The sequence below is a fragment of the Pezoporus flaviventris genome, unplaced genomic scaffold (genome assembly GCF_033815535.1).
Source record: "Pezoporus flaviventris isolate CSIRO_AGI_PZ_B2104156 unplaced genomic scaffold, CSIRO_AGI_Pfla_v1 ptg000023l, whole genome shotgun sequence".
NCBI lineage: Eukaryota > Metazoa > Chordata > Aves > Psittaciformes > Psittacidae > Pezoporus > Pezoporus flaviventris.
In genome coordinates this window covers 13,140,128-13,165,208 of record NW_026892571.1, presented here as the reverse complement: position 1 = coordinate 13,165,208, position 25,081 = coordinate 13,140,128, and the positions used below count along the sequence as shown (strand labels likewise).

At 42.0% G+C, this 25,081-nt stretch overlaps 2 protein-coding genes across 3 annotated transcripts in view; one reads left to right on the top strand and one right to left on the bottom strand.

The window, feature by feature from the left end:
• The window catches only part of GEMIN5 (gem nuclear organelle associated protein 5), a 108,022-nt gene extending 90,994 nt beyond the window's left edge, over nt 1–17,028 (bottom strand). Inside the window, exons 1-28 of one of the 2 annotated variants that reach the window (XR_009743996.1) lie at nt 16,805–17,028; nt 16,474–16,628; nt 15,610–15,791; nt 14,965–15,116; nt 14,617–14,748; nt 14,299–14,431; nt 13,682–13,841; nt 12,863–13,075; nt 12,250–12,335; nt 11,665–11,759; nt 10,927–11,063; nt 10,370–10,443; nt 9,794–9,975; nt 9,560–9,699; nt 8,975–9,146; nt 8,542–8,769; nt 7,981–8,094; nt 6,990–7,118; nt 6,331–6,426; nt 6,060–6,197; nt 5,464–5,611; nt 5,239–5,358; nt 4,208–4,418; nt 3,723–3,980; nt 2,937–3,099; nt 2,005–2,563; nt 1,453–1,549; nt 479–753 (exon numbers count right to left, since the gene is read on the bottom strand). Coding sequence is in view for 1 of the 2 variants with exons in the window: in XM_061456850.1 (XP_061312834.1) it covers nt 598–753; nt 1,453–1,549; nt 2,005–2,563; nt 2,937–3,099; nt 3,723–3,980; nt 4,208–4,418; nt 5,239–5,358; nt 5,464–5,611; nt 6,060–6,197; nt 6,331–6,426; nt 6,990–7,118; nt 7,981–8,094; nt 8,542–8,769; nt 8,975–9,146; nt 9,560–9,699; nt 9,794–9,975; nt 10,370–10,443; nt 10,927–11,063; nt 11,665–11,759; nt 12,250–12,335; nt 12,863–13,075; nt 13,682–13,841; nt 14,299–14,431; nt 14,617–14,748; nt 14,965–15,116; nt 15,610–15,791; nt 16,474–16,628; nt 16,805–16,961 (4,587 nt within the window). In the remaining variant the exon portion in view is untranslated. Of the gene's footprint in view, nt 1–148; nt 754–1,452; nt 1,550–2,004; nt 2,564–2,936; nt 3,100–3,722; nt 3,981–4,207; nt 4,419–5,238; nt 5,359–5,463; nt 5,612–6,059; nt 6,198–6,330; nt 6,427–6,989; nt 7,119–7,980; nt 8,095–8,541; nt 8,770–8,974; nt 9,147–9,559; nt 9,700–9,793; nt 9,976–10,369; nt 10,444–10,926; nt 11,064–11,664; nt 11,760–12,249; nt 12,336–12,862; nt 13,076–13,681; nt 13,842–14,298; nt 14,432–14,616; nt 14,749–14,964; nt 15,117–15,609; nt 15,792–16,473; nt 16,629–16,804 lie in introns of those variants that run through there. The other variant, XM_061456850.1, reaches the window with a different exon arrangement.
• Nucleotides 16,996–24,331, top strand: MRPL22 (mitochondrial ribosomal protein L22). Its single transcript, XM_061456859.1, has 7 exons — nt 16,996–17,098; nt 17,187–17,232; nt 18,868–19,006; nt 20,836–20,901; nt 21,412–21,489; nt 22,319–22,388; nt 23,551–24,331. The coding sequence occupies exons 1-7, from the start codon at nt 17,071–17,073 to the stop codon at nt 23,760–23,762; spliced, it is 639 nt and encodes a 212-aa protein (XP_061312843.1). The 5' UTR covers nt 16,996–17,070; the 3' UTR covers nt 23,763–24,331.
• Nucleotides 24,332–25,081: the final 750 nt, after the last annotated feature.

The window sequence follows — 25,081 nt, the reverse complement described above, 5'->3', positions numbered from 1 at the left end:
TCACCATGCAAAACTGAATCATAGCACACTTATCTACTAACTTTGATTTACAGAGTATGTTTAACAACAAAACCACCCCAGGCTTATTTTCAGTACCTGTGCCTTTGACTGATACTGATTTCTATACATCAAATGAAATGCCAGTTCATGCTGGTAGAAGACTTTATTGAAAGGAGGGAAGATAAACTCACAATACTTTTAAGAACAATACTCGGGTAAGGGGCAGTTTGCTTACAGAAACCATTGTTTTTCTTCAGGGTAGCTACTATTCCTTCTCTGCTGAAAAACAAATATAGCTGCTCCAAACTGCTTCTCTTGCATGTCAGTAGTAAGAGCTTTCATTAGCATAACTTCCATCAAATAAAAAAAGACTATACAAAACTCCTGTATACAGTTCAAGCCCACAACCTACTGCCTTGCAATTTGCTAACACAATCTCCTTAAGGAGTAGTAGTTGACTGCAAGTGAGTCTGTATACTCCTGATTTATTGTGGTTTTATCCAAAATTACCCCAGCCATCAAAACAAGCCTTCACTTGAAGAAAGAAGAGCCGTGGTAGTGTAGGAAGCTCAAGGGAGACAGTGTGGTCTCAAGATGTCACGTCAAGAACCTCCTGCCACCCTTCCTATAGGCACCAGCACTGCCGTGTTTCCGAAGGAGATCCAGAGCCTGTTCCAACAGCTTAGGAGGACACTGTGACCCAGTGTGAAGGAACACAAGGCAGCACTCCAGCACATCCGGGAATGGGAAGATCTGCAAGACAACAAACACGAGGTGATGTCTTTCAATTATAATTGTTCAGCTATAACATACCTGAGGCAGCAGCTCTCCAAAGACGCTGCTCTGCAGTATCTTTAGAACAGATGATAGTCATAAATTGAATGTATTTTTGACTCTTCTTCCAGTGCATGAGCATTACCTGTAACCAGGTTTGCCCCCTTTTGCACAATCACCATGATTACCTTTAGTTATATTATAGACTAAAGAACAGAGGAGATGAGACAACCTAGGCAACACTGTTTTCAAACATGTCATGTGTAGTTTTTATAGTTCCTAAATGCCATTTTATACCTTAAATTTCTGATCTGTTTATCACAATGATTTTGCTTACATAATTAATTCTAAGTAACAAGGGATTACTTTTAAAATGCATGGGAGAGATTCATTCAGAATACCCTTCCAACACAAACCATTCTATGACTCTGTGAATATCCCATTAAGTTTTTCCATGCAGGATCTTCACCTATACTTCCCAACTGTATGGAGAAACTCATGCTTTAAAGAAAGCTATCACCCTGATGCCATGTGTCAATTCTCTCTCAAAACTGCCACAGGATCAGAAAGAAAGTCACTTTTCCTTACTTTCTGTATGAAAGGGATTCTATGAGGAGGCTGCCCCTTATAAAAAGACTGTCTTTTTCCAGAACCACAATGTCTCTTCTGAAAACTTACCTTCAGATTGTCTGGAAATTCTGCTAGTTTCTCCTTTGCTTTCAGAAGTTGCTTTGTGAGCTCAGGTAGCGTAATTGGTTGCTTTACTTCATCCTTACTGTCAAGAAAAGAGCAGCTGCTGTGAACAACCGGTTTGCTTAACTGACCACATTGCCTCTCCTTGTACAGCAAGCACAGGAGAGAGCTGGACAAGTGTAACATGCTCTAGCTCATTCTTGCCAAAGTCCTAAGTAACTGTTCAGCAAAAAGACAGACCGCTTAGACCACACTTGTCCTTTTCATTATCCCTCCCCTTCTCAGGCTGCCCTATTTATTCACTGTAACAACAGACCCTGCGTATCAGGGAATTCTCCAGCTGCAATAAGTGAATGTATACAGTGGCTGAGCCCCAAGAAAATGCAAGACTTCTGAAGTGTTGAAAGCTGTATGTTAAAGTGTCCCTGGGTGATGATCTTGAGATTAGAGGCAATCTGAGCTAAGCAAGAAATCTGCTGCACAAACACACACAAGCAGCAAAACTTTCAATCCATTCATTCATGTTCTGAAGCTTACCCATTCAGCTGGTTGCTGTCAGAGTGTGGTTTGTCTGAACTTTGCTCCGGGTTACTTTCCTGGGTGCTTCCAGTTGTGTTTTCCTGGAGATTATTCCTCTCCTGCTGATGCTGACGGATCATACCTGCTAAAATCTGCTGGACCTCAGCTATATCTCTCTGGGTGTTCTGTAAAGCAGCAATCTCTTCTACAAGAAGCACTTTGCAGCCATTCAGTTCTGACTGTCTGTCTACTAAATCAACTGAGGTAGTTCTCGAGTCACTTTCTGCCTCACTTCTCTGAACAGTTGTATGGCAGCAAGTTTCATCCATCTCAACTGCACTTCGATCAGGAGTTTCTTCAGAGGAGGACTGACCTGAAATATAACTCTTCTCAAGACCTGTTTGCTCACTGGGACACAGCACAGGACCCAAAGCCTTTTGTGAAGCAAGGGAGTTTTTGGGTGGGTTCCACCACAGGTCATACAGCAGTCCATAAGCCACAAAGCCCTCTAAACTTCTACAAGCATCCATGCTCAGAGGATGTGTGCTGTCCAGTTTGTGTCTCAAGTTATCACAGCCTAGTAAAGAAAAACAAACACCAAAAACCAAGCATTACAAATAGTTTCTACAACTTTCTGAAGAGGTTTAAATTAACAGCTATTCCCAGAAATCCAAACCAGAGATTTACTTGGATGCTGGTGGAGCGGTGCAGGAAGCGAGGAAGCAAAGGCAGACATGTTTGCCATCTTTTTAAACACAGTACTCTGTTCTACCATGAGACCGCATGTCTGAATTTTGATGGCCCAATAGCCCTTGCACTAGCCAAATTCCACAGGTTTCCACAGATATGGGTATGTCTTGCTCCTTCCAAGCATTATTATGCCTATTGATAATAATGGACACTTACAGGGAAGATCCTTCTGTCTGTCAGTGCCAAGAGAAGAGCCTTACCTTCAGGAAGGATGATCCTGCAAATCTCCTGCATCAGAGTGAAATTACCAGCATCATAACTGCGGGTCACGGCTCCAAGAATACTCTTCACTGCCTCATGCCAAGTAGCACTCCGATAGCTCAGGGCTGCAAGGCTCAGGTCATGGGAGATATGGAAAAGCACCTACAGGAAGCACCAGGGAGCATGATGGAATACTGTAAAGTATGAACATTGAGGAGGAGCAAAGAAACACAGCACTTAACCAAAAGCAAATTTAGCAACAGTGCAATTTACATAGTCGTCTTCACACAGGTGATAAGAGCACTTCAACATTACTTATAATGGTAAACTCAGCAGCTGTGCTTACTTGTGTCCTACTAAACAGATGAGAGATGGGAGCACATCAAAGGTCAATCACAAGAGCTGCAGGAGCACCAGGCAATGAATAGACCTTCTGAACTCCAGAGTGTTTTAATAACAAGCAGCCCTGACTCCAACAGCTCGACACAAAGCCCTAAATCAGTGCTGAGTCCACTCAGCTCTGCCAGTCACAGCCAGCACATCTCAGTGCTTGTCACTGACACCATCTGTCAGTTCTTACCCTGCACAGAAACAAATGCAGACAAACTGGTGGCTATGTAAGCTGTCCCAGCTGCCTATAATCTATTTCTCCCACATTATAGCCTCATTCTGCAACAGGGTGCCAACACCAGCCCCTAGGAATGGCTGGCACAGCACCATGGGTTGTGTTTTCCTGCATATGCCATAGTAAAGCTTAGTGTGCATATGGATCTAAATCCATTTACCTGCTTTGGGTGTGTGTTGCTGGTAGAAGGAGGATGCTCAACACTATGCAGCTGCTCCCATGCACATGTGGCTTGTTCAGTGGTGTCCATGCCCAGTACATTCTGCCACACTTCTATCACCATGTCCAAAAATGAGGCCTCTCTGTTGAGCTCCCAGCTGTGGTAGCAGGGAGGCACAGGGCTCTTTCGGTTGCAGGGATTTCTTTCACTAAGGCACTTGCAAAGCAGTTCATTAAGGCAGAAAACAAGTCTCTGTCCCTTTAACAAGGAAGAAAAATAAATCAATCGAGAGCACTGAGCTGCTGCCCAAAGAAAAGCAAATCCTTATTGATCACAGCAGATAGACAAATGTAAGAACATCATGGCTAGCAGCAGCTTGGTGATAGATTGTTACCCCACCATGGGCCCTTTGCCTCTGCAGAGGTACGTGTTAATCTGAAGAGAAACAACACTAAAGAAAGCTGAGAGGAAACTACCAAACTCACAAATAGTGTTTTATGTTGCTGAAGGACTTCCTGAGCTCCCACCCAGTTCCTGGATAGCAGCAGGTCCTGGGCACATCTGAAAGACAAAGTTGCTGACAACTCTTCCTCTCCAGATATCAGCGCAAGCTCAGCAGCAGTTTTAAGGGATGTCACATCCCCCTTTTTTGCCAGCACCTTAACTGCATCATAGGGTGAGGAAGCCCCCAAATAACTGAAAAGAGAGAATGGCAAGTCAACTTGGTTAGTACTTTAATACTGGTTTTGAGTTGTACTGCAGCACATACAATTGGAGATAAACCTGTATTTTCCATGGGTTCTCAGAGCTGTCATGACTTTGCCTTACCAAAGTTTACAACAGACGTATGGTACCTGATCTGCTGCAAAGCTACAAAGGGGAAGTTGGACAGCCTAATATTCTGGACTGAAACCTCTGGTGGTGTGCACACCTTGGATAAGGAACAGAAAGAGACAGACTGAAGAGAGAAGATTACAGTAGTTTATCCTTAATGCATTGCTCTGGATTTCAGCTGAATACTTTCACAAGCGTGAACACAAGCAAGAACTGGAACCAGCATCAAGCAAAGGCCATTATTCCAAGCCAAAGTATTTCAAGCAGTGTTAGTAATTTTGATAGTCACAAATTTGAAGCAATCTGACTGGAGGAGTATGACCCAGTGATCAGGATACAAGTCCTACACTGCACATTTTCAGTGGAAAGGTTGGGAACATCCCCCAGTCTCTTCATAGACATCCTACTCTTAGTCTTGCTAGACTCTTTTTCAGAGACTGCCAGTAATGCCTATGGAAGGAGCTGGCTCTCCTTTAATACAGCATTTGGACCTTCTGCTCTGAACTGTCCTCTGTAGCTTCCTTTCCCACCTGTGTTAGAGGGAATCGAGTGAGAAGAGGCTCAGAAACCACCTCAGACAAATAACAACCAGAGCAGTTGACAGATTTCAGCTACTACAAACCAAGAACCTTCTTTGTTTCAGGCATGGAACCGATTCTGTCTTCTTCCCAGTCCCACTCACCATTTGGCAGCCATAGCATAATGACCATCCTTTTCTAATACCGCTGCCCAGCTTGTGTAGAGATCCTTCAGAATTGGATCTTCTGGACGCAACCTGGCCTTAGCAATTACAATTGCTTCCCTAATGCACATAAGAGAAGCAAGATAGGGAAGTTAATTGACTGTGTACAAAAAGTGAACCCAAATATCAAATCTAACCCATTAGAAAACATGAATATACAGCAACCTGTAAAACTGGTTCACTCTCAGGAGGTCAATGGCCTCATACACTTTATGGATGGAGAGGAGATGGGACGCAGCCTTCACGTACTGCTCCTGAAAACACAACTGCTTTGCAAAGGCTTCTACTGTCCAAACCCAGGCCTGATACCCAACTGCAAAAGAGAAGGCAAAGTTTTAAAACTGGAAGAACTCCGGCGGGATGACATCACGTATCTCTTCTCTGCCTCAGACTAGTTTCTTAACCAACTGTAGGGCTTCACTACCAGTAAAAAAAGTTTAAAGTATATTTACATCAGGCAGCTGTAAGGACCACAACATATTACAAAGTACCAACTTTATGCTTGGAAGTAAGAGCCTGCTCCTTCAAGAAGTCCCAAAGGCAGCCACTCTGTTTCCTGCTATCCCAACCTGTGGGTGCCTGTGGAAATATTCAGGTCTCAGTCATAAATAGGATGTGTTTTACATCTGATTTTTGTTATCAGGCAGTTAAAGAAGCAACTTCCAGTCTGGAACAATCACGAGTTTCCAACCCTGAACAATCAGAAGGAGGCTTCTCTTGACAGCTAATTCCATCTGTTTGTGTTACAAGACCAAACGTACCCATGGGTGAGATGGCCACCAGCTGGTCTGTCAGCTCTCCCCTCTCAGCAGCTGCCTGGAGGACACCCTTCATATCACCCTTCCACAACATGAGCTGCTGAAAGAGATCTGGATGTCCATTCTCCAAGTGGTGTTTTCCTGTTGGAACCAAACACACTTCCTATCAGCTGGAATGCAATAGCATTATTCAAGCATTTTTCCCAATTTGTTTTCTCCTGGAATATAAGTTACAATGAACGTGTTATCAAAGTGGATTCATTATTCCACTTACCTTCCACATCAATCATTTTGTGCAGAGAGGCCCTGTCTGTGAACAGTCCCAAGTGGATACGATCCTTGAGGTCAGGGGACACGTCTTCATTATGATCTAAACCAGGTAAGAAGAATGAATATTGAAGATTTGGTACAACACTGGGAACTGGGACCTTCCATGTCACTCTACTACTACATTGCACTCAACTGGTGGCAAATACTTTAGTCTTCTTATGTTCTGTCAGATCAGCAGCTAGAACATACTTCTAAGTTTGATCAGGACCATATATGTGCAAAGCATTTATTCTAAATGTAGCACAGCATATCTCTTTGCATGTTCTAAGGAGCAATACTGTGAGAATACTAACATCTTCCTCATGGTTTATTTTCTCCCACCCATATTATGCCTCTGCAGGTAAAAATACTTTGCACATGAACAGAGAATCCTACTCTTCGCAGATCAAGGCCTGGCTGTATCCTACTCAAAGCCTGGCTGGAGTGGCTAGAGTGCTGGAACACTGCAGAAGTCAGGTAAGAGACCACAACTAGTCACACACTTAGATAAAGGGAAGTATTTTAGAAAGATAATGCTTACTGGTCAAAGTCAAGTCCTTGGACATGTGCTTCTGAATACTTTTGAGCCCCTATCCTCCAAGTATTTTAGTTTTAGACTGATACCTTTGGTTTTCAGACACGCAGCCAGCCTCAAGCAGTCCTGATGCATTTCGTCTTTTGATCTGTGGTCCAGGAATGTGCTGAAGGGTAGAATAGAACGAGGCTTCCTCTTCTTCAGAGAGGCATCAGGAGCTGAAAAATCAGACATTTTACTTGCTGCTGCAGAGCTACAAGTCCCCTACAGCAGAGCTCTCCAGTTCAGGGTATTCCAAACCCCCTCTTCCTCACACAGGAAAACAAAAACCAGATGCCAAGTGCCACATGCACTTCTACTATGACTTCTGAATACTGATCACTTGGCATAGTTTTCTGCCCATCTTGTCTGGAATGAAACTAGCAAACAAAAGGCAGCGTCTAAGCCCACACTGAACAGCTGACAATCCAGGCAGGTAAAAGAAGCAGCAACTTAAAATGTTCAAGAGATTTTAGAAGTGCTCTGAGAGTGCCTGGAATGAGGACCTTGATACAGGACCTGAAACATAGAATCATAGAATAGTTAGGGTTGGAAAGGACCTTAAGATCATCTAGTTCCAACCTCCCTGCCACAGGCAGGGACACCTTACGCTAAATCATATCACCCAAGGCCTCATTCAACCTGGTCTTGAACACTGCCAGGGATGGAGCATTCACAACCTCCCTGGGCAACCCATTCCAGTGCCTCACCACCCTAACAGGAAAGAATTTCCTTCTTATATCCAATCTAAACTTCCCCTGTTTTAAGTTTGAACCCGTTAGCCCTTGTCCTATCACTACAGTCTCTAATGAAGAGTCCCTCCCCAGCATCCCTATAGGTGCCCTTCAGATACTGGAAGGCTGTTATGAGGTCTCCACGCAGCCTTCTCTTCCCCAGGCTGAACAGCCCCAACTTCCTCAGCCTGTCTTCATACGGGAGGTGCTCCAGTCCCCTGATCATCCTCATGGCCCTTCTCTGGACTTGTTCCAACAGTTCCATGTCCCTTTTATGTTGAGGACACCAGAACTGAAACATACTAACTTGCTTTCTCTTTAGGTGGATCCTTCTTCACAGGAATGGCTTTCTGGGCCACAGAAGTCTTTGGCAAGCTGAGTGATGAATAATCATATGCAAAGGAAGGTGTATCCTTGGACACTGTGGAGGTAAGTGATAAAAAAAGGAAACACGATTCATGGAAAAGCCCATAGCAGAACACTTGGATATATTCACATCCTGTTACATGGATTCTGAAATACACAGAAAGCAAGCTTTGCTTTGCCATGGCACTGAACAGCTTTTTAGGGCAAGCAAGTATTAAGAAAACATTACAGAGCTGTCAGAAAGCTGAACAAGGTGTAAAACACACTAAGGTCCACCGCTATTTTAAGATTTATGACCAGAAGCCAACACTGATCAAAAATGACATTGTTTCAGCCCAAACTAGTTTAGAAAATGGTGAAATACATTCCAGGACCACATTTCCTTCACCAAGACTATTTCAATAGGTGTTATGAGAAAATCTTCATGAAAATATTGAACTTGATGATGATCTGAGCACTGAACACTCTGGGAACCATTGAGCTAAGATGATTTTATTATTACCAGTTGTGGAGACTTTATCAGGCAACTCTGCCTCCTGAGCTTCTTTTTCTTCTTCATGGTCCGACACTCCGCTTTCCTCTGGCAACATCTCCCTTGCGCTCTCATCTCCATTCATGGCATCACTTGGATCCTGCTTGCCTGGGCTCTTTCCTATAGGTTTTTTCTTCTTCTTGGCTTTGACTTTTGGTTGCATACTTCTTTTCTTCTCCAATTCTATACTCTTTTTGCCTGTAAAAGGTTGCAAAAGTTACCTGGATATTATCTCTAGAGATCAACAATTAGTTTCCAAGTAAGGATACAACTCAATTTAAACCTAGACACAGTTTATTCTTTGGAATTCAGCATTGGAACTTATCACATCAATGTGGCAACCCTCTATTTCCCAGTTCCAACATCGTGTTCAGGAAAGGATCTGATGTTTGAATATACTTACCTTGAGGAGGCCGTGTATGCTCCTGCTTTGAGATGTGCCATTTATGAACAGAAAAATCATCTGCTCCTGTATAAACAGAATCCGGATCCACTGGTGACCACTGGACACTCAGCAGCCGGCCCTGGTGCCCTCGGTAGTTGCAGAGCGGCTCTTCCTTCATAACATCCCATACCTTAGAAACAAAGAAGAAATCCAGTTACTCAGAAAGTCTCATCTTCCCTAATACTCTGCATTTTTCTCTTCAGTGATTTGCACTTGTAGGAGCTTCTCTATGCATGTTGAACAGGTATTTCAAATACCACCATGGAGAAAAATCAGAGCTTCCTTTGTTTGCCTAACATCTTTTTTAAGGATCTAAAAGTGCCAGTATGAAAATGGTAACAACTGAACTTACAAATCAATTTGTGAGTTGCAAAACCACACAGATACCTGCAATCAGGTATCCAGAACCAGGAGATAGTTCCCAAGGGCAAATGTGCACTACTTCAGTCATTTATCTCACAGAAGCTTTGCTGTTTAGTCAGCTCTAAAACACTATACAATGGATGATCTCAGATACACATCTAAGAGGCTGTGGAGCAATACCTGAGCAGTGCCATCATAGCAAGCAGATACCAATCTTCCCTCATGGTGGGGGCTCCAAGAGAGACTTGTGATTTTAGCTGTGTGCCCAGCCAGAGTTCGAAACGGCTCTGCTATTGTCAGAGGACTTTCTGAAGTGCTCTCTGAAACAAAAAAGAAAAGCATCGGGTACAGGCAGCAAAACAAACTGAGAGTAAACCAGAACAAGATGCCAAAACTTGGGATATAATCTGTTACCTATGACGCTCTTCAGATTATGCACATAAATAGTGGCATTGATTGAGCCTGAAGCTATCAGGTAACTCAGCTCTGGCTGGCTCCCATGCTCATGATGCCAACGAATAGCGTTAATCAGTTTATGATGCTGCTGAATAGTGCAGAGCAACTTCAAGTTTGGTGCCTGGAATATTTCAATTGAGCTGAAAGTAAGAACAACAGTGTAAGAATTCCAGCAGTCAGTGAAAATGGGTATTTTTTGTTATCCTGCATGAGCAGAATTACAGGATATGAAAGAGAGTAACTAAATGAGCTTCTTTTCTGGATTCAACTCAAAACCTCACTTAACACATCAGTAAAAGTGCATTTTAATCATGAGTGGGTCCTTAAAAAGTAATTTGACATGATGATGTGGATCCTCCATGCCAAGAGCAGCTAAACCAACTAACAGCAAGGAATGCGGTATTATCACAATTCAAATACATCATCAGTGAAAGAACAGAGACAAACCAGGGCAACAAAAAGTACTTTTGCTTCATGACAGAGATTCTGGTCAGATCAGCACATAAACCACCTTAACCTCCAAGTGACACATACCCATCTTCATTGCCAAGAGCCAAGAGTTTGCCATCTGGCTTCCAGCTGATCTCTGTACGTGCAGGCAGTTTGTGCTGTAGAAAGAAGACACAACGATTGCCAAAAACTCTTCAATCTCTTTCACGTGCATTCAACAGGGCAAGGCTGGCAACTGGATGGAGCAGCAATCATTCAGGACATTATTCAGGATATTATTTCAAGTGCTTTGAAACTGGAAAGCTCTATATAAACTGATTGTTTCAAACCGCCACACACAGCTTTAAAACCAGATTCTACTTCAATTTTATTTTTCTAGTTAAGAAAATGGAGTAACTGATGCTGGAAACAGATGTGCATGTTGAGATCAGGGGGTAAAGAGACCCTTTTTCAGAGACAAACTGTTTAAATTGTTTGAGTCAATATATGTCTGAAGTTCATCTGTGGAGACTGTGGGTTTCAAACTTTTCATTGCTACAGATACATCATGCGGGCAAAATCAGAAACCTACAACTACAAGGGCATAGAAACTATGATTTAGTTACCATGAATCCATAAAATCCCCTCAAAACTGTACTCACTTTGATTGAATTAGTGTCTCGGATGACTTTGTTGATGTCATTTGCCTCTCCATTAAGCTTCCAGGGGTTGTGTTGAAAAACAATACCTTCTCCAGCACAACTATATAACGTCACAGAGGGCTGTTCACCTTCTCCTCCTATCCAATAGAGGAAAAAAAACCCTAAATATACCATGTTCTTCATCAGTCTTCCCAGAAGGAATCACTCCTATTATAAATCAAAACATTTTAAAAGGATATAGATGTGCTTCAGTTGCCTGTGCTGAAATTGACTAAGAAATTCTCACAATTCAGTCCTCTGCTTCTACAAACAGATCTCTCCATAGCATCATCCCTGCAGTCATTAAAACTCCCTTTAAAGTTTAGTCCTTAAATTCAAGTTGTGAAGAGCTAATGGAGTTTTGATCAGTTCAAATGGTAGAAACAGACTTCTGGAGCTAAGGAACACATATTTGCAGGAAGCCTGTGCAGATACTGCTCTGTAACACCCTGAAGTAAGAGCAGGTGTGGTGCACACCTACTTCCTGAAGCTCCTAGATTTCAAACTGGAAAAGGTTGTTTTGCTCCCTTGCAAAACTATTAACAGGTCCTTCAGCAGAATGCATCCTTAGCTGCTAGAAAGGACTGCTACCAAGCAAATAGGGCTCCTTTTCCTATGAAGGGATGGCATACCAACTTCATGGCATCTGTGTGCTCTGCATGGATGTTCTACTTCATCACAAGGCACAGGAAGACTCACCAGGAAACAGAGGAGGAGTTGGAGGCCCCCAGGCTAACGTGTACACAGTCTTCTTGTGGTACGTACTGGAGATCTGAGGTGGCTTATTCTTAGCACTGGGCAGGAAGATAAGGAAGCAGAGACAGATTTCAGCAGAGAGGAATACAAAAATAAAATCAACATATTTCCAATGATGAAATAAGACACCACGCGCTTTAGCATCCTAAAGCCATGGCATAACCAAGCCTTCCTTAACATCTCCTGTAGGACACTACTAAAATCATAACAAAATTGTCCTGATGACCTTTACTTGCATGTTGCTTTTCATTCTCTGAAAATGCCTTTCTGTCTAAAGCCTTCTCTGACTGATATTCTTGCACAGGGGTTCTCTGGTCATGCAATTTTAAGTAAAGATTACCTTAGAAGCTAACAAACAATAATGGAGAGATTAAAAGATGCACTGACAATCCAACTGTTTGACTAGTTTTAATTTAATCCTACTCTTGTCTAACAGTGAAGACATACCTCAGAGAAGACCACAGCCCCTCTACATGGTAACATACCAGCAGGATCTGACACTAATGAATTTGAAAGTTACTTTCTTACCTGCCGGAGAAGGTGTCAAATATGCCAACTTTTCCATCATCTGTTCCAAAAGCCAAGCAGCCTTCCTTAGTTGGATGCCAGGATAACTGCAAGCAAAACAAAAAGAGACTCAGAATGACACAAGCTACAACTACAGCCACTTGATCTGATCACTCTGCTATGAGCAAAGGCTCCCCCCTTGCAGCTATAATGGGATAAGATGAAAAGGATTAAAATCAGTGAAATACTATTTGACGTCTGCATTACAAAATAGAAATGGAGACTGTGGTAGAATGGTGAGAAGACTTTGGTGTGGTTTTGAGCGTGTTAAACTACCTAGCAGAGCAAGTGCAGTCATAGATAAAGAAAGGAAGGATCATGAAGTAGGACAAAAGTCAAAGAGCAGTGAAACAGCCAGTGGGACTTCAGCTGATTTCACTATGTAATGCAAGTATCTAGGGTAGGTGAAAATTTGTTGCCAGATTCTAAAATGTATTGTGTACCAAAAGAATCAAGTAGAAAAGGAACAACTTGGCTTTATATATTGTTAGTTGGGAAGAACCTTCTTTGGAGTGGAAGAAAAAAAAAAATGGGAGTGAAAAGATAAAAAAGAAGGAATCAAAAGGACACTTACTGCTGTAACTTTGGACTTTATGCTTTGCCAGAAGGTTTTAACATCATAAATATTGTTCATGGACAAAGTATTCCACACCCGGATCATGCTGTCTCCAACACCAATGGCAAGACAGCCCGTGTCCACAGGGGAGAATGCAAGACTATAGACAAATCCCCCAAGGGAGGGCATGGTCCAGATACAATCAAGAGTTGACAGGTCCCAGCACTTTACCTGAAGAGTAAGGAAAAAGGAATGGTTAACAGAGACTGGCATGACAAGGAGAAGCAAAGCATGAGTGAGATAAAGGGTCAAATTCAAGGCTTGACATAGTATGTGGTCTCCATCCTGAGGATTACATGTCACAGTCAGGGCTGCAATAGCTGGAAGACTCTAATGGAATGGACAAAATGGCTAGATTTTAATCCTATGGTCCTCTTCTAACTTAAAAATACAAGGCACTCTCCTGCCTGGAAAAGGCAGAAAGTTAAAAACCAAACAAAAACAAAATCCCTTTAGTTTATACCAAGTAGATGATTTTAAGAAGGAAAAAGACCTTTTTAAAATGAAACATTCAGGAAAAAGATGGTAAACTCCCTTATTAAATGCTTACCATTCAAGTCTAGAATGTTAACAATTCACGCCAACATGGTAACGGTTGAGTTTATAAACTAACAAAAATATACACAGGGACTCGGACAAATTTTAGGCAACGATGTTACAAAAAGCTGCAGTAAACCCACTTTAAGAGAAAATCTGTGGCCCTAAACGAGGTAGGCTCACTCAGTCAAACTGTACAGGTAGGGCTATTTTTATGTTAACTTTATGAATGGTTCTTACATCTCTGTCCATCGAAATCGAAAAAAGCAGTTCTTTGTCTTGATGCTTCACAGAACTCAGATTGAACACAATCCGGGAATGATTTTGTCCTTCTGAAGATCCTAGAAGAGTCCACTTGCGTTTGCCAGACTGGGTCAAATCCCAGAGCAGCAGTTCTCCTCTGCAAGATGTAAATGTGTACTTCATTGTTCACTTCAAAATTATAATATAGGTTAATATAATAATATATAGACACCGTATAACATGTATACATATTGCAAGTACAAGAGCAATACAGCTTGACACACATCCACATCGTGCAACTATAAGCAGATATGCACATGCAGCTTTCACCCTACAAACCATATCCTTAGCTACCCACACTGAAAACTGACATCATTTCCTCCCAGTAGATGGGCAAAAGCCCAGTATAGCAGACATATTAAGTTAGATTATCAGACAAATTATAGGACTAGTAGTTTTCTAGAAGTCTGAACTCACACTTTAACTCTTGGTCTGTTTTCTCTCTAGTTATACTGGGAAGGAAGAAGGGGATGTCAGCGTTTCCTACGCAGTTCTTCCTTAAGGCTCAATAAATTAATCCACAGCTATTGCTGGGATCTGTGTGCCTTACTTACCCAAAACAGCTGGATACAATTTCAGTGGGATGACCAGGCGGCCAGTGAACAGTCAGCCAAATTCGCTCCTTAACAGTGGGATCAACAGCTCCACCTCTTCTCTTTGTGGGTGGCAACCTCAAAGTCATTACACCTATGGAAGCAAGAGGGATCATTTAGACCCTCAACATCAAACACATCAACATTCTCAGAGAGAAAAAGAAGTCATGTCAATCTGAAGTATGCTCCCCATGCTTTAAACTATCAAGTTAACCAATCAAGGCTGCATTTAGAGAGTTCTTCCACCTCCTGTTATCTCACATTATCAATCTTACTCACTTCTGCCTCTAGTGCAGCTCCATATTCGTATGGTCTGATCTTTGCTTCCTGAAGCCAGGTAACAACCTTTCTTCGTGGTTGTGTCCGGTGTCAGCTCCCCATTTGGAACTTCGCCTTCCTCTGAAGGAACAACTGAATACCATTGAAGTCATGTTATTATACTTGAAAAGTCAAACTTTATAGAAATTACCTGAAAATATATTGATTTTTAGCAGAATATACATTACTGAATTTACCAGTTGACTTTGCTTAGTGACTTACTGACTTTCTATAAGGAATTCAATGTACTAGAAGGACATTTACATAAACTAAACCCAACTTTATAAACTATTAATCAGTTTTACATACCTGGGAACTCATCTTGCCAAGCAGATAACCTTTCTTCACCAGACACAGGGCACCAGGCCAGACAATGTACTTCATCGTCATGGCCTCTCAGCCGATGCAGTACTTCTCTTTTCCTGCTGATATCAATTATAACCACCATGCCATCCTTGTAGCTAAAACCAGAGATTTAAATTAATGAAAAGATTCTTGGATCCTTTTGGAATAATACCTAAGTCAATTTTCAAGCTCTTTACTAGGATCACCATTACTGTGTTACAGAGAAGCCAAATCACAAGCCACAAGGGGAGCAGCAGTAGCCTAACAGTCCAGGGGAGCTCCATTTAGCACTGGTGTACCTGCAGCTGCTTTTTCAAGAACCAATATATTTGGCTTAAAGAGTGTCAGCAATTCATTAGTAATACAGCTTCCAGTCAAGTCTAATTAAAAAAATTAGAGTTTTAAGATACTCCATAGCAGCAAACCAAACCTGGGCCCTTACACTGTTACAGATTTCTGTGTTTGGCAGGTCTACCAAATCTAAATGTTATTTCTAGTTTGTTCTATACCAGAAAACCACTTAAAATTAACCTTACAACTGTGCAGCAAAAATTCACAATAAGGTTCTTGCAGAAGAAAAATGGAAAACGAAACTTAATGAATATTTACCCAATTGCCACCAGGTTTTCATGATGAGGAGAACAAGTGAGACAGAAAACTGTCCGAGGCTCTGGGAAGAACTGCTGGCTGTCACTTCTGTTGTACCAGTAACAAACAATGACTCCTTTTTCATCACCAGACACAATCAGATCTTTCACAAGAGGTGACCAGTGCAGTGCTGAGATCGCATTCTGAAGAGAAGAGGATTGAATACATTTCAAAGCTGTTTTGCTACCATCTAACATGGAATAAGAGGTACAAAATAATCTGCAAGTACACCTCAGCATCAGCTGAGTTTGTTCTAAAGGTTTTCAGTTCTTCTAGGCATTGGCCGATATGGTGTCCTGATTCAAGATAGCTGTTCAAATGCTGGTTCTTAGTCTCTCCTCTGTGGAACAGTAACTTGCTGAACAGATTTAAAGCAAGCTGGGTTAAGTGCAATGAGTACATGCTACAAGCACAGGCACTTACTGAGGCTTTGATGGTAACCAACAGCTTATTAAGGTGATGTAACAAAAACGCTGGCCTAAGGCTACAACAAAAAGCTGGCGAGAAGCATTCAATGTTATTTATTTCATTGGTTTTGAAATCATCAAATCCCAGACTGAGCTGGGTTGCAAGGGACCTTAAAGCTCATCCAGTTCCAACCCCCTGCCACGGCAGGGACACCTTCCACCAGAGCAGGTTGCTCCAAGCCCTGTGTCCAACCTGGCCTTGAACAGTGCCAGGGATGGGGCAACCACAGCTTCTCTGGTTAAATTCAACCGTGGTTACAGCGACATTACCCCGCTCTGTGTGCAAGACCCGAACATCCCTCCCTACCCTGTGCCTTCTTCCACCTCCCCAGCCCCGCGGCCCCCGGGGACATCCCACCTGGTGCCGACTGTGCTCCACCACGGGAGCCAGTGTCTCCGTATCCCAGATTTTGACGCTCCCATCGTCGGAGCTGCTGGCGCAGAGGCTACTCTGCCCCGGGCAGTGGCAAAACGCGAACCCGGAGATCCTTTCCGTGTGCCCGATCAGCTCTCCTGCACCGACAGAGACCGCCATCAGACCCCCGTGAGCTCTTCAGCATCCCCCCCCCCCCTCCATGGGTCCCGCCGCCCCCCACGTGTCCGAGCGGCAGCTCCCGGCGGAAGCGCGGCCCCGTGGCGCTCGTATAAACCAGGGAGGCTGAGGGCCCAGCATCCCGCTGTAACGGTACCGTAGAACGCAGGTGCGGCGCCGCCGATCTCCAGCAGGCAGACGCGGTGCCTCGCCGCGAAGCCGAAGAGGCGGCCGTCGCTGCTGGCGTCGCTGCAGCGGCTGCTGTACCAGTTGGGCGAGGCGGGCAGCACCCGCACCCCTCCGGCCGCCGCCATCGCTCCCCCTCCGCCCACCGCACGGGCGCTGTCGCCAAGCGCCCCGCACGCCGTCGCAAAACAACGCGCCTCGCCGCGCGTGCGACTGCCGTGAAGCGAGGCCGGGAAGATGGCGGCGCGGTGGGCTGCAGGTGTGGGTAAGTATGAGGGGCCGGGGCAGAGCGCTGGTGTCAGGAGGATTTTGCCTGCTCATTCCTCGCTTGTTCCCGTGCTGGTTCTTTATAGGTAACGCCTGTGTGCGCGGTCTGCTGGGTTTGGCGCGGCCGGAGAGGTGAGTGTGGCGCTGACGTGATCCTGGAGCTGCAGGGAATAGGCCGCTCCGTGCCCCTGAGGTGTCTTTCTGTGTGCTTGTGGCATGGTGTGGTGTGGTGTCTGGTGCAGGTCAGGGGAATGTAGTGCCTGTTGCTTCTCTCTGCGTTCTCCCTAGTCGTTGCTTTTCTGTAGTTGCTGGTCTTTCCCCTCAATCTGGAGGAACGGCAGAGTGGTGCTGGAGGAGCATCGGTTGCTTTTGGCTGTATCCCTGACTTCAGAAGAAAGGCTGGTGTGGGCTCTCAAAGTGCAGAGCTTTGGTCTTTCCTAGAGCCTGTGGGGGTAAATTGGAGTCATTGTGTCACTGAAGGAAGAAGAAACAGGCATCTTGTCTCCTGTGCTTTACTGACTTGCATTTGAACAGTTACATGATGATGCTTTACTCAGTTCTTCTAGTCTGTGTATGTCCCACTTGTTACTTATGCATGATGCTTTCTAGAAAGCTTTATTTCCTGTTCCCATTATTTACCCATCTCTAATGTGGTTTTGTTTGTTGCTTGTCACCATTTGCTTATGAGTGTTTGTGTCCTGTTCTAACGTTATGATAGTTGCTTTTCATATGAGGTTGGATTACCTTAAGGTGGGGAGAATGCACGATTCTTTAGTTAAGTGTATTAATGTTCTGTTAATACCAGAAGTTCATTAGTGATTAAGTTGTTCAAGGACAAAAATGATATTCAAATATTTCCCTGTATTAGTGGATGCTAATGTGTCTGGTGATGATAAATTATTGTCCCGGTGAGTGAAAATTTTAAGTATTAAGCAAATAAATTGCTTTTGTTAAATATTTTGAAATATATTCTGTAACATTTAAATCTGTATATTCTGCTACTCCCTACTGTTAGGATGTGAAACCTTTAAGGTGTACAACGGCCTTTTGAAACTGATCAATATGTACACAAAGCTGTTCAAACCTTAGTCAAATTCACAGTGTCTGGTCTTGAGCTCGTGTGTTTCCTGTAGTTAGAAGTGGCTGCCCTGTACTGCTTTATCTGGTCAGCAGATGGCAAAATAGAGCTTGGTTTTTCTACTGAATCCGAGGTGAGCGACTGAGAACTGGAGGTTTTTGCTGTCACTGGCTTACATTGATGTGATTGCATTTGGAAAGTAGTTTTGATTGTCTTTCCTTTCAAATCTCAGAAGGTTTATAAACTTATATTATTTCGTGGATACTCAGTCCACAGTTGAAAAATGAACTGTTTACTGCCAAAATGTTGTAGGTAAAAGGTAAATGTATACTGGACAGTCTTGGAAAGAAGTAAATGGTTTGTGGGAGTAATAAACCCTCCATAAGAACAAAAAGGTGACTACATCCTTGTGTGACAGTCCTGGGACACTGAATGTGAAACCTCATGCTATGTCACTGCCACTTACCAAACCACTGTCATGGTTTGCTTTAGGAAGCCTGAGGCTTCTTACTGAATTAAAGTGTCCTTTCAATGTAAGCTATAGAGGACTTGAACAGTTTTATTTTGCGAGTACTCAAATGTGTCAGTTCTCTTTGTCAGGACAGGTAAGTTCACAAGTTTCCAGATAAACTGGGTAGGGACAAAGAGCCCTGATGTTCAGCAGCAAACACTGTGGTCTTGTCTTGCAGGTGGCTAGCAGCGAGTAGCCTTTTTCCTCTGTCATGCATCCACACGTCATGCACAGCTCTGCAGCAAATTGGAAAGTGGGAGAAAAAGAACAGGATTGTTTACCCTCCACAACTGCCTGGAGAACCTCGCAGACCAGCTGTAAGGATGTCCCAGGGAACTTACTTACCTGTTTGTGTTTGGCTGCTTCTGATTAAATTGTGATTGTCTCTGAGTGACTCCACAAGACATTGGTTTGATAGTTTATTTGTCTGTTATTTAATATTTTAGTTAGTTTAACACACTTGTATTATAAAAGTTAACATCAATTTGTATGTTTCTCATTTACAAATTATATTGGAGCTTCACGTTGCAAGTATGTGATGCAAATTGCTGAGGCTTCACTCTATGTAGAAGTCTCTGAACTACAAGGACGTAGAAGTTACCAAGGATGTGTCATTATACGCTGTTTGTAGTGACAGTAAGTAACTAGAGAGGAATGTCACTGTATTGTTGCTTCTGTGCACAAAGATATAAATGTAACTTTCCTTGAGCAGTGGAACTAGTGGTGCCTTTGATGTAGGTACAATAGAGGACGTGCTCTTTTCACTTCTTAATTTCTTTGTGTTATCGGACTTCAGAATATATAATGCATTGCCTGTTGTTGTGGTCTCCCCTTTAACTAAGCTCTTCAGATGTTTTCTGTCATAGCCATTGCTCAAAACATTCAATATGTACTGAGAAAGGTTCTATGGGGAGGGATGTGTGAATCAGATATGGCATGTTATTGAGGTGTTTTTCTTAGGAAACTGTTTTATATATGCTGTCAGTGGGCTTGTTTCTTCAGTCTGGTGCACAAGAACTTGTGTTTTACTAAGCCATAAACTGCAGCAAAGAATCTAAACATCCTTTTGTTACCTGTATGCTCAGTGTAGGGTCTTCTACTGTTCAAGACAACTTTTGGTAAAGTCAGCGTACATAAACCGGTCACATTTTTCAATATAGTCAAAATAGGTTGGGTTTTGATAACAGCAGGTTTATGCCTATTTCTCCCTGTCCCTGGGAAGTACAGTTACCTGTGAATAGGAGCAAGCCTCTTAAGTTGTGCTTGAAAACTGAGTGTCCTGTGTTTGATCACTGAAGGGGTTAACCAGTGCTGCTTTCTTTATAGCACAACCTGGGAGAATTTTAGGTTAATTGTTCAGTATTTCCTCACTCTCAAGAACGGGTATTTTGAAATTGCATTTTTGTAATTGTTCTTCATTAAGAATTAATGTGCTGTGGCCTCTGTTAGGCAGCAAAGTGAAGTGTTTGCATCTCAAAAGGATAGAGGGTTTTTGGATGTGCTTTTCTGGGCCATGAGCATTTATCACTTTTGTGAACGTTATGGCCTAGGACATAGAAATACTGTGCTAACTAATGCAGTGTATGTGAAAATGCAGTTATCAACCAACTCTGTTATTAAATCAGGGTTTTTTACCTGTTCATAGCTAATGCCACCTCTTTAAAAAAAAACCCAAACATATATATTGGTGTTAAAACTTGCTAGTTTTAATCCGTGTTAGTAAAGTAATAATGTTAACTGGGTCTTTCAGACAGCTATTCATGCCAGTCAGACTTGAAACCCTCTTCACTTCTGAAGAGCTATTGAAGTTCAGTCTGGAATATTGTGTAGTTGCTCTTCCAGTAAGTTGACTTGACAGCAAGAGTAGTATTTTTTAGACTGAATGGGCATGTCTGTCATAGACTGCTTCAAAATGTGGGGAGGAGGAAATGAAGAGATGATGAAAAAAAGTTTGTGATTGTCTAGCTACTTCTCTTTTTTTAATGCTTTCAGCTTCAAAAGTGTGCCTGATTTGTGATGTTCATGGTATAACAGGAGAAGTCATATTAGTTCTATTCTTAGTAAGAACACAGTGTAAGGCTTATATGCTTGATTCTTGTTTTCACAGCAGAATTACTGATCCTCCCACTTCTTTTTTTGCACCTAGGAAATATATCACTGTCGGAGGGAGATAAAATACAGCAAAGATAAGATGTGGTACCTAGCAAAACTGGTAAGCAAGAAGTGCTTTGTACTGTATTTGTTAGAACACCAAATTCAAGTGCTGTATTTGCCTTAACAGCCTTGTTCAGGCACAGTCTAATCAGCAGCTTTGTAATAGAGTCCTGGGGAAGAACATGCATCTGTGCAGGCGAGCGGCTGTGTGTAGTTTGGTTTAGCTGCTTTATCCTACTACACTCTCAGATGTGTACCCAGGATCAGGTGCAGATCATGCACTGTGGAAGCATTTTTGTGTTTGCTTCTGCCTAGTAGTAGCTGGCAAGTGGAGCTTTGAAGGATAGTAATGGACTAGTTTTCTCTTTAAAGAAAACATAATTAAATATCAAGATTTTTTTAATACTTAGCTCAGAAGTTCTGTATTTATTACATTGAAGAAATGGTAATTAAAGAAGTTCTTTTGATTTGCTTTTTATAATGGCAAAATAATTTCAATACTGTCTTCTGAATAAGAGAAGGGAAATGTTTGTAATTGCAGAAGCTAACTTTAACACTTTGATTTCAGATAAAAGGGATGTCCATTGATCAGGCTCTGGCTCAGCTGGAATTCAGTGATAAAAAGGGAGCAAAGGTGATCAAAGAGGTATGCAGTAGGATTCTTTAACATTCCTAGTTTCAAGAAAACTTTCAAATCAATACCCATCACCAGAAGTTTGGAGTTGTTTCTGTGTTTTTCTGTTTCTGTTAAGCTCGTTGGGAGCAGAGTCAAACAATGCTTTTGTAGCAGTCATGTAATGTTGTGGCTTAGGAATATGCCAAGGTCCTTTGTGCTGCTGGTTTAACTTGTAATAATAATAAATTACATTGGGTACCTCTCTAACAGTGTTTGGTGTTAAGTTCATGGTAAACAATGCAGAATCCTTGCACTAACAGTTCCTACATGTATGTGCTTTGGTTCTTAAAGTTGTGAGAGATGAAAGATAACCATCAGGGAAGGTTCTGTAAAGGCATGAAAGCTTTTCATAGACTGTAGTTACTAGGAGTCTCAAATTACTCATTTTCTTGGCCAAAGTATTGATTTCTGGCATCATAATGACCAAGTAGGATACTGTATTAGCTGAAAATACTGAATGGCCTAAGCTCATTTTGCCCGTCATGGAATTTGTTTCCAGTCTGATGTGTAATTAGACAAAGGTCCATGGATGGAAGGCTGATACATGCTGGTGGAAACCATCTTTTCCACTCCCTTTCCTTCCCAAAAATGTAATAAAATTGTCCTGCACCTTTTTCATTCTGTATGCAAAGAACATATTTATGTGCAAGATGCTTGTCTTTTAACAATATAGATCTCTAAGGCACTAACAGAAAAAGTATTCTACAAGTTTGCAATTTGTTCCATCTTATCTGGAGATAAGAAATAGCATTGCTTAAATTCCTACTCAGCATTTCCATTTCTTTTCCTTTTGTTACAGGTTCTGTTAGAAGCTCAGGAATTAGCAGTAAAAAAGCACAACGTGGAATTCAAATCAAATTTACATATAGGTACTTTTTCCTCCCTGCTCTTTCAAGTGAGGTTTTGTTGCTTTAAATCAGCTGAAGTGATGGAGGATGGTTTCTAGTACACTTGGCTTTACCAAAACATGAAAGGCAAGTGTACAGAAGTTAGTGAGGTGGTTGAGCCTTCAGCCATCACTTTGTGTTGGTGTCTGACTGGTGTTCTTCTGACACCTGGATGCATTGTTTTTAAGACCTGTTCGTCTTAAAGTTGAATTTCTGCTCTCTATGTGAACAGAAAGTCCTGAAGAGGAGGATGATTGACATGATCATGAAAGACTAGACAACAAGAAGCAAACAGTTACTACTTTTTATTGTTGCCAGTAGATGTAGATGCTGGAAGCTTTGCCCATGGCTTAGTACTACTAGATTTGCAGGATGGGAACCTAAACTTCTGTTTGAAACAGTATAAATGAATATTGACAGTAGATTTCTTTATAAAAAGGCTTTGCTCTAGATGACTACACGATAAGTTTGTAGTAACTACAGTGCTGTCTAAAAAATGTTAGAGAAATGTTTACTTGTAGGTGGTTTTTTTCCCAAAGGGGAGAAAAGTCCCATCTTTCCAAATATGGCATAAATGTTATTAAGCTGACCTCATAAGCTTCAAGTAACCTGGACTGGAGAGCAGATTTGATTAGAAGTCTTTGGAGCCTTCCAGGCCTCTGCCATAAGAAGGTTTATCTGCTAGTGCAGGACTGGATGTGTAGATAATGAAAATACTCATGATGAATGCAATAAAGGGAGAAAGGAGAGAAATGAATTCTGTAAGACTTCTGCAGGAATTCATGAGACAAATTGCCGAAAAGCAGTGAAATTAATACCACTTTCAGAAGAGCTGTATAACCCAGTCAGTGCTCAGTGTGGTTTCCTTTGTATTTTTCCTTTACTACACATTCATCTTTGCATGCATACTTTCTAAATTCACATTTTTGATGCTCCTGAAGAGAGTTAATTCAACTAACAGGCTCCTCTATAGCAGTAATCTGCTAACTGTAGTAGAAGAAAGATGGAGGAGGGAATCCTGAGTAGAATTAACTTTTCATATGCAGCCATGAAAAATACACTGGCAAGACAGCATTTCTTTGCAGATGTGTAGTAGTTGAGTCACTGAACACTCTTCTCTCTCCCTCCTGCCGTTTTCTTTCAGCCGAATCAACGACGGGCCGAGGCCGCTATACGAAGCGGATTCGTTACCATGCCAAAGGCATGTTTGGCATCATGAAAATCGTCAGGTGCCATTATTTTGTGAAGCTGGTGGAAGGTCCCCCTCCTCCTCCAGAGCCACCAAAGACTGGGTTTGACCAAGCCAAAGAATACGTGCAGCAGCTGCGGAGTAGAACCCTTGTTAACACACTGTGACAAACTTTTGTGACTGTCTAGGTATTTGTTTGATAATGTAATTATGTAAAAGAATAATTAAAATAATGCTTTAGTGATATCTTTGGTGATGTTGGAGCTGGATGATGCAAGAATGGTCATAGGTTTTTGTTCTTATTTGTTAAGCCATAGGTATGGAAAAGTCTTGGAAAAGCAGCAACAGATGTTACTTTTTCTGAGTTATTCGAACCAGAGCATTCAGGCTCTACCTTGGACTATCAGATCTAGAGTATACAGTGCTGTTATAAAGCTTGACAGGAGCTGTGTTTGTCCTACATTCATGCAGCTGTCTTGGTTATGTATGGTTGGGTGTTTTATTGTAAAAATCGGTGCTTGACAGCCATGTTGCAAGACCAAGACTTGCACGAAAATTGCTAAAATTTGACAAAGTAGCTACAACAATGGAACAAAACAAGTAACAATAATAGTTGAGATTATCAGGCATCAGTTTATGGTTTCTTTATCTGGGCTGTCATGTTTTTTCTTAGAGTCTGCTATGCATCTTGGGCATTGTGTCTGGGAGTGGGGAATAAAAACCCATTTAAAGTTCAGGTTTTGTCAGTCACTAGGTGGCAATGTTTAGTTTGTCAGAGAGGGAAGTGGCAATGAAAACTCAAGTGTTGGAACTGTTTTTATTCTGACCATGGCGTTAACAGTCTGATAGGTGCATGGGGTTCAGGTTGTTCTCTGGAAACTGAGTGTGGGCAACAGGCACAGTATGGAGAAAAGCTTGTCTTGCTGAAGAGTGAACTAATGGTTCTGCTTTGGAAACAAATTGCTTTTTTAATTTTGAGGCAAGTAAGATGCTTGATGGATTTAATGTGGAATGGCTTGTTGAATATACAAATCCAGACTCTGAAAACAATTCCATTTTTATCATTACTCTTTGGAGAGAAAAAGGCTGAGGTCATTAGGGGGCAATCTCATTTCACTCAGACACATTTTCAACTGGGATGGCCAGAGATCATCAGGATAAAAATATCAGCATAAAATGACATCAGCATAAAAAGAATGAGTAGTTGCTTGTTTATGTAAATGTCTGATATTTAGACCTTTTCCATTCTGAGAACATTAGAATGTCAGATAAATTGCTTAAATTTGGGTCTTTTTACCACACCAACCAGCGGTAGCTTTTCTTACAGGTATTTTCTTTGAGCAGTAATCGAATGATGACAAAGGGACAGTTCCTGTAAGGAAACAAATTAGCTTTGTGTCTTAATGAAGGTTGTATACAGCTGTTTCTTTTGGCTACCAGAGAAAAGGTCTCATGATGTTAAAGAGTGATTGTGAAGTTACACAAG

Excerpts from the sequence above, each read along its gene's own strand:
- MRPL22 (XM_061456859.1), top strand. The coding sequence starts at position 17,071 with ATGGCGGCGCGGTGGGCTGCAGGTGTGG. Across the intron at positions 17,099-17,186 it reads GCGGTGGGCTGCAGGTGTGG|GTAACGCCTGTGTGCGCGGT; the intron begins GTAAGTATGAGG and ends GGTTCTTTATAG. Across the intron at positions 20,902-21,411 it reads TGTGGTACCTAGCAAAACTG|ATAAAAGGGATGTCCATTGA; the intron begins GTAAGCAAGAAG and ends CTTTGATTTCAG.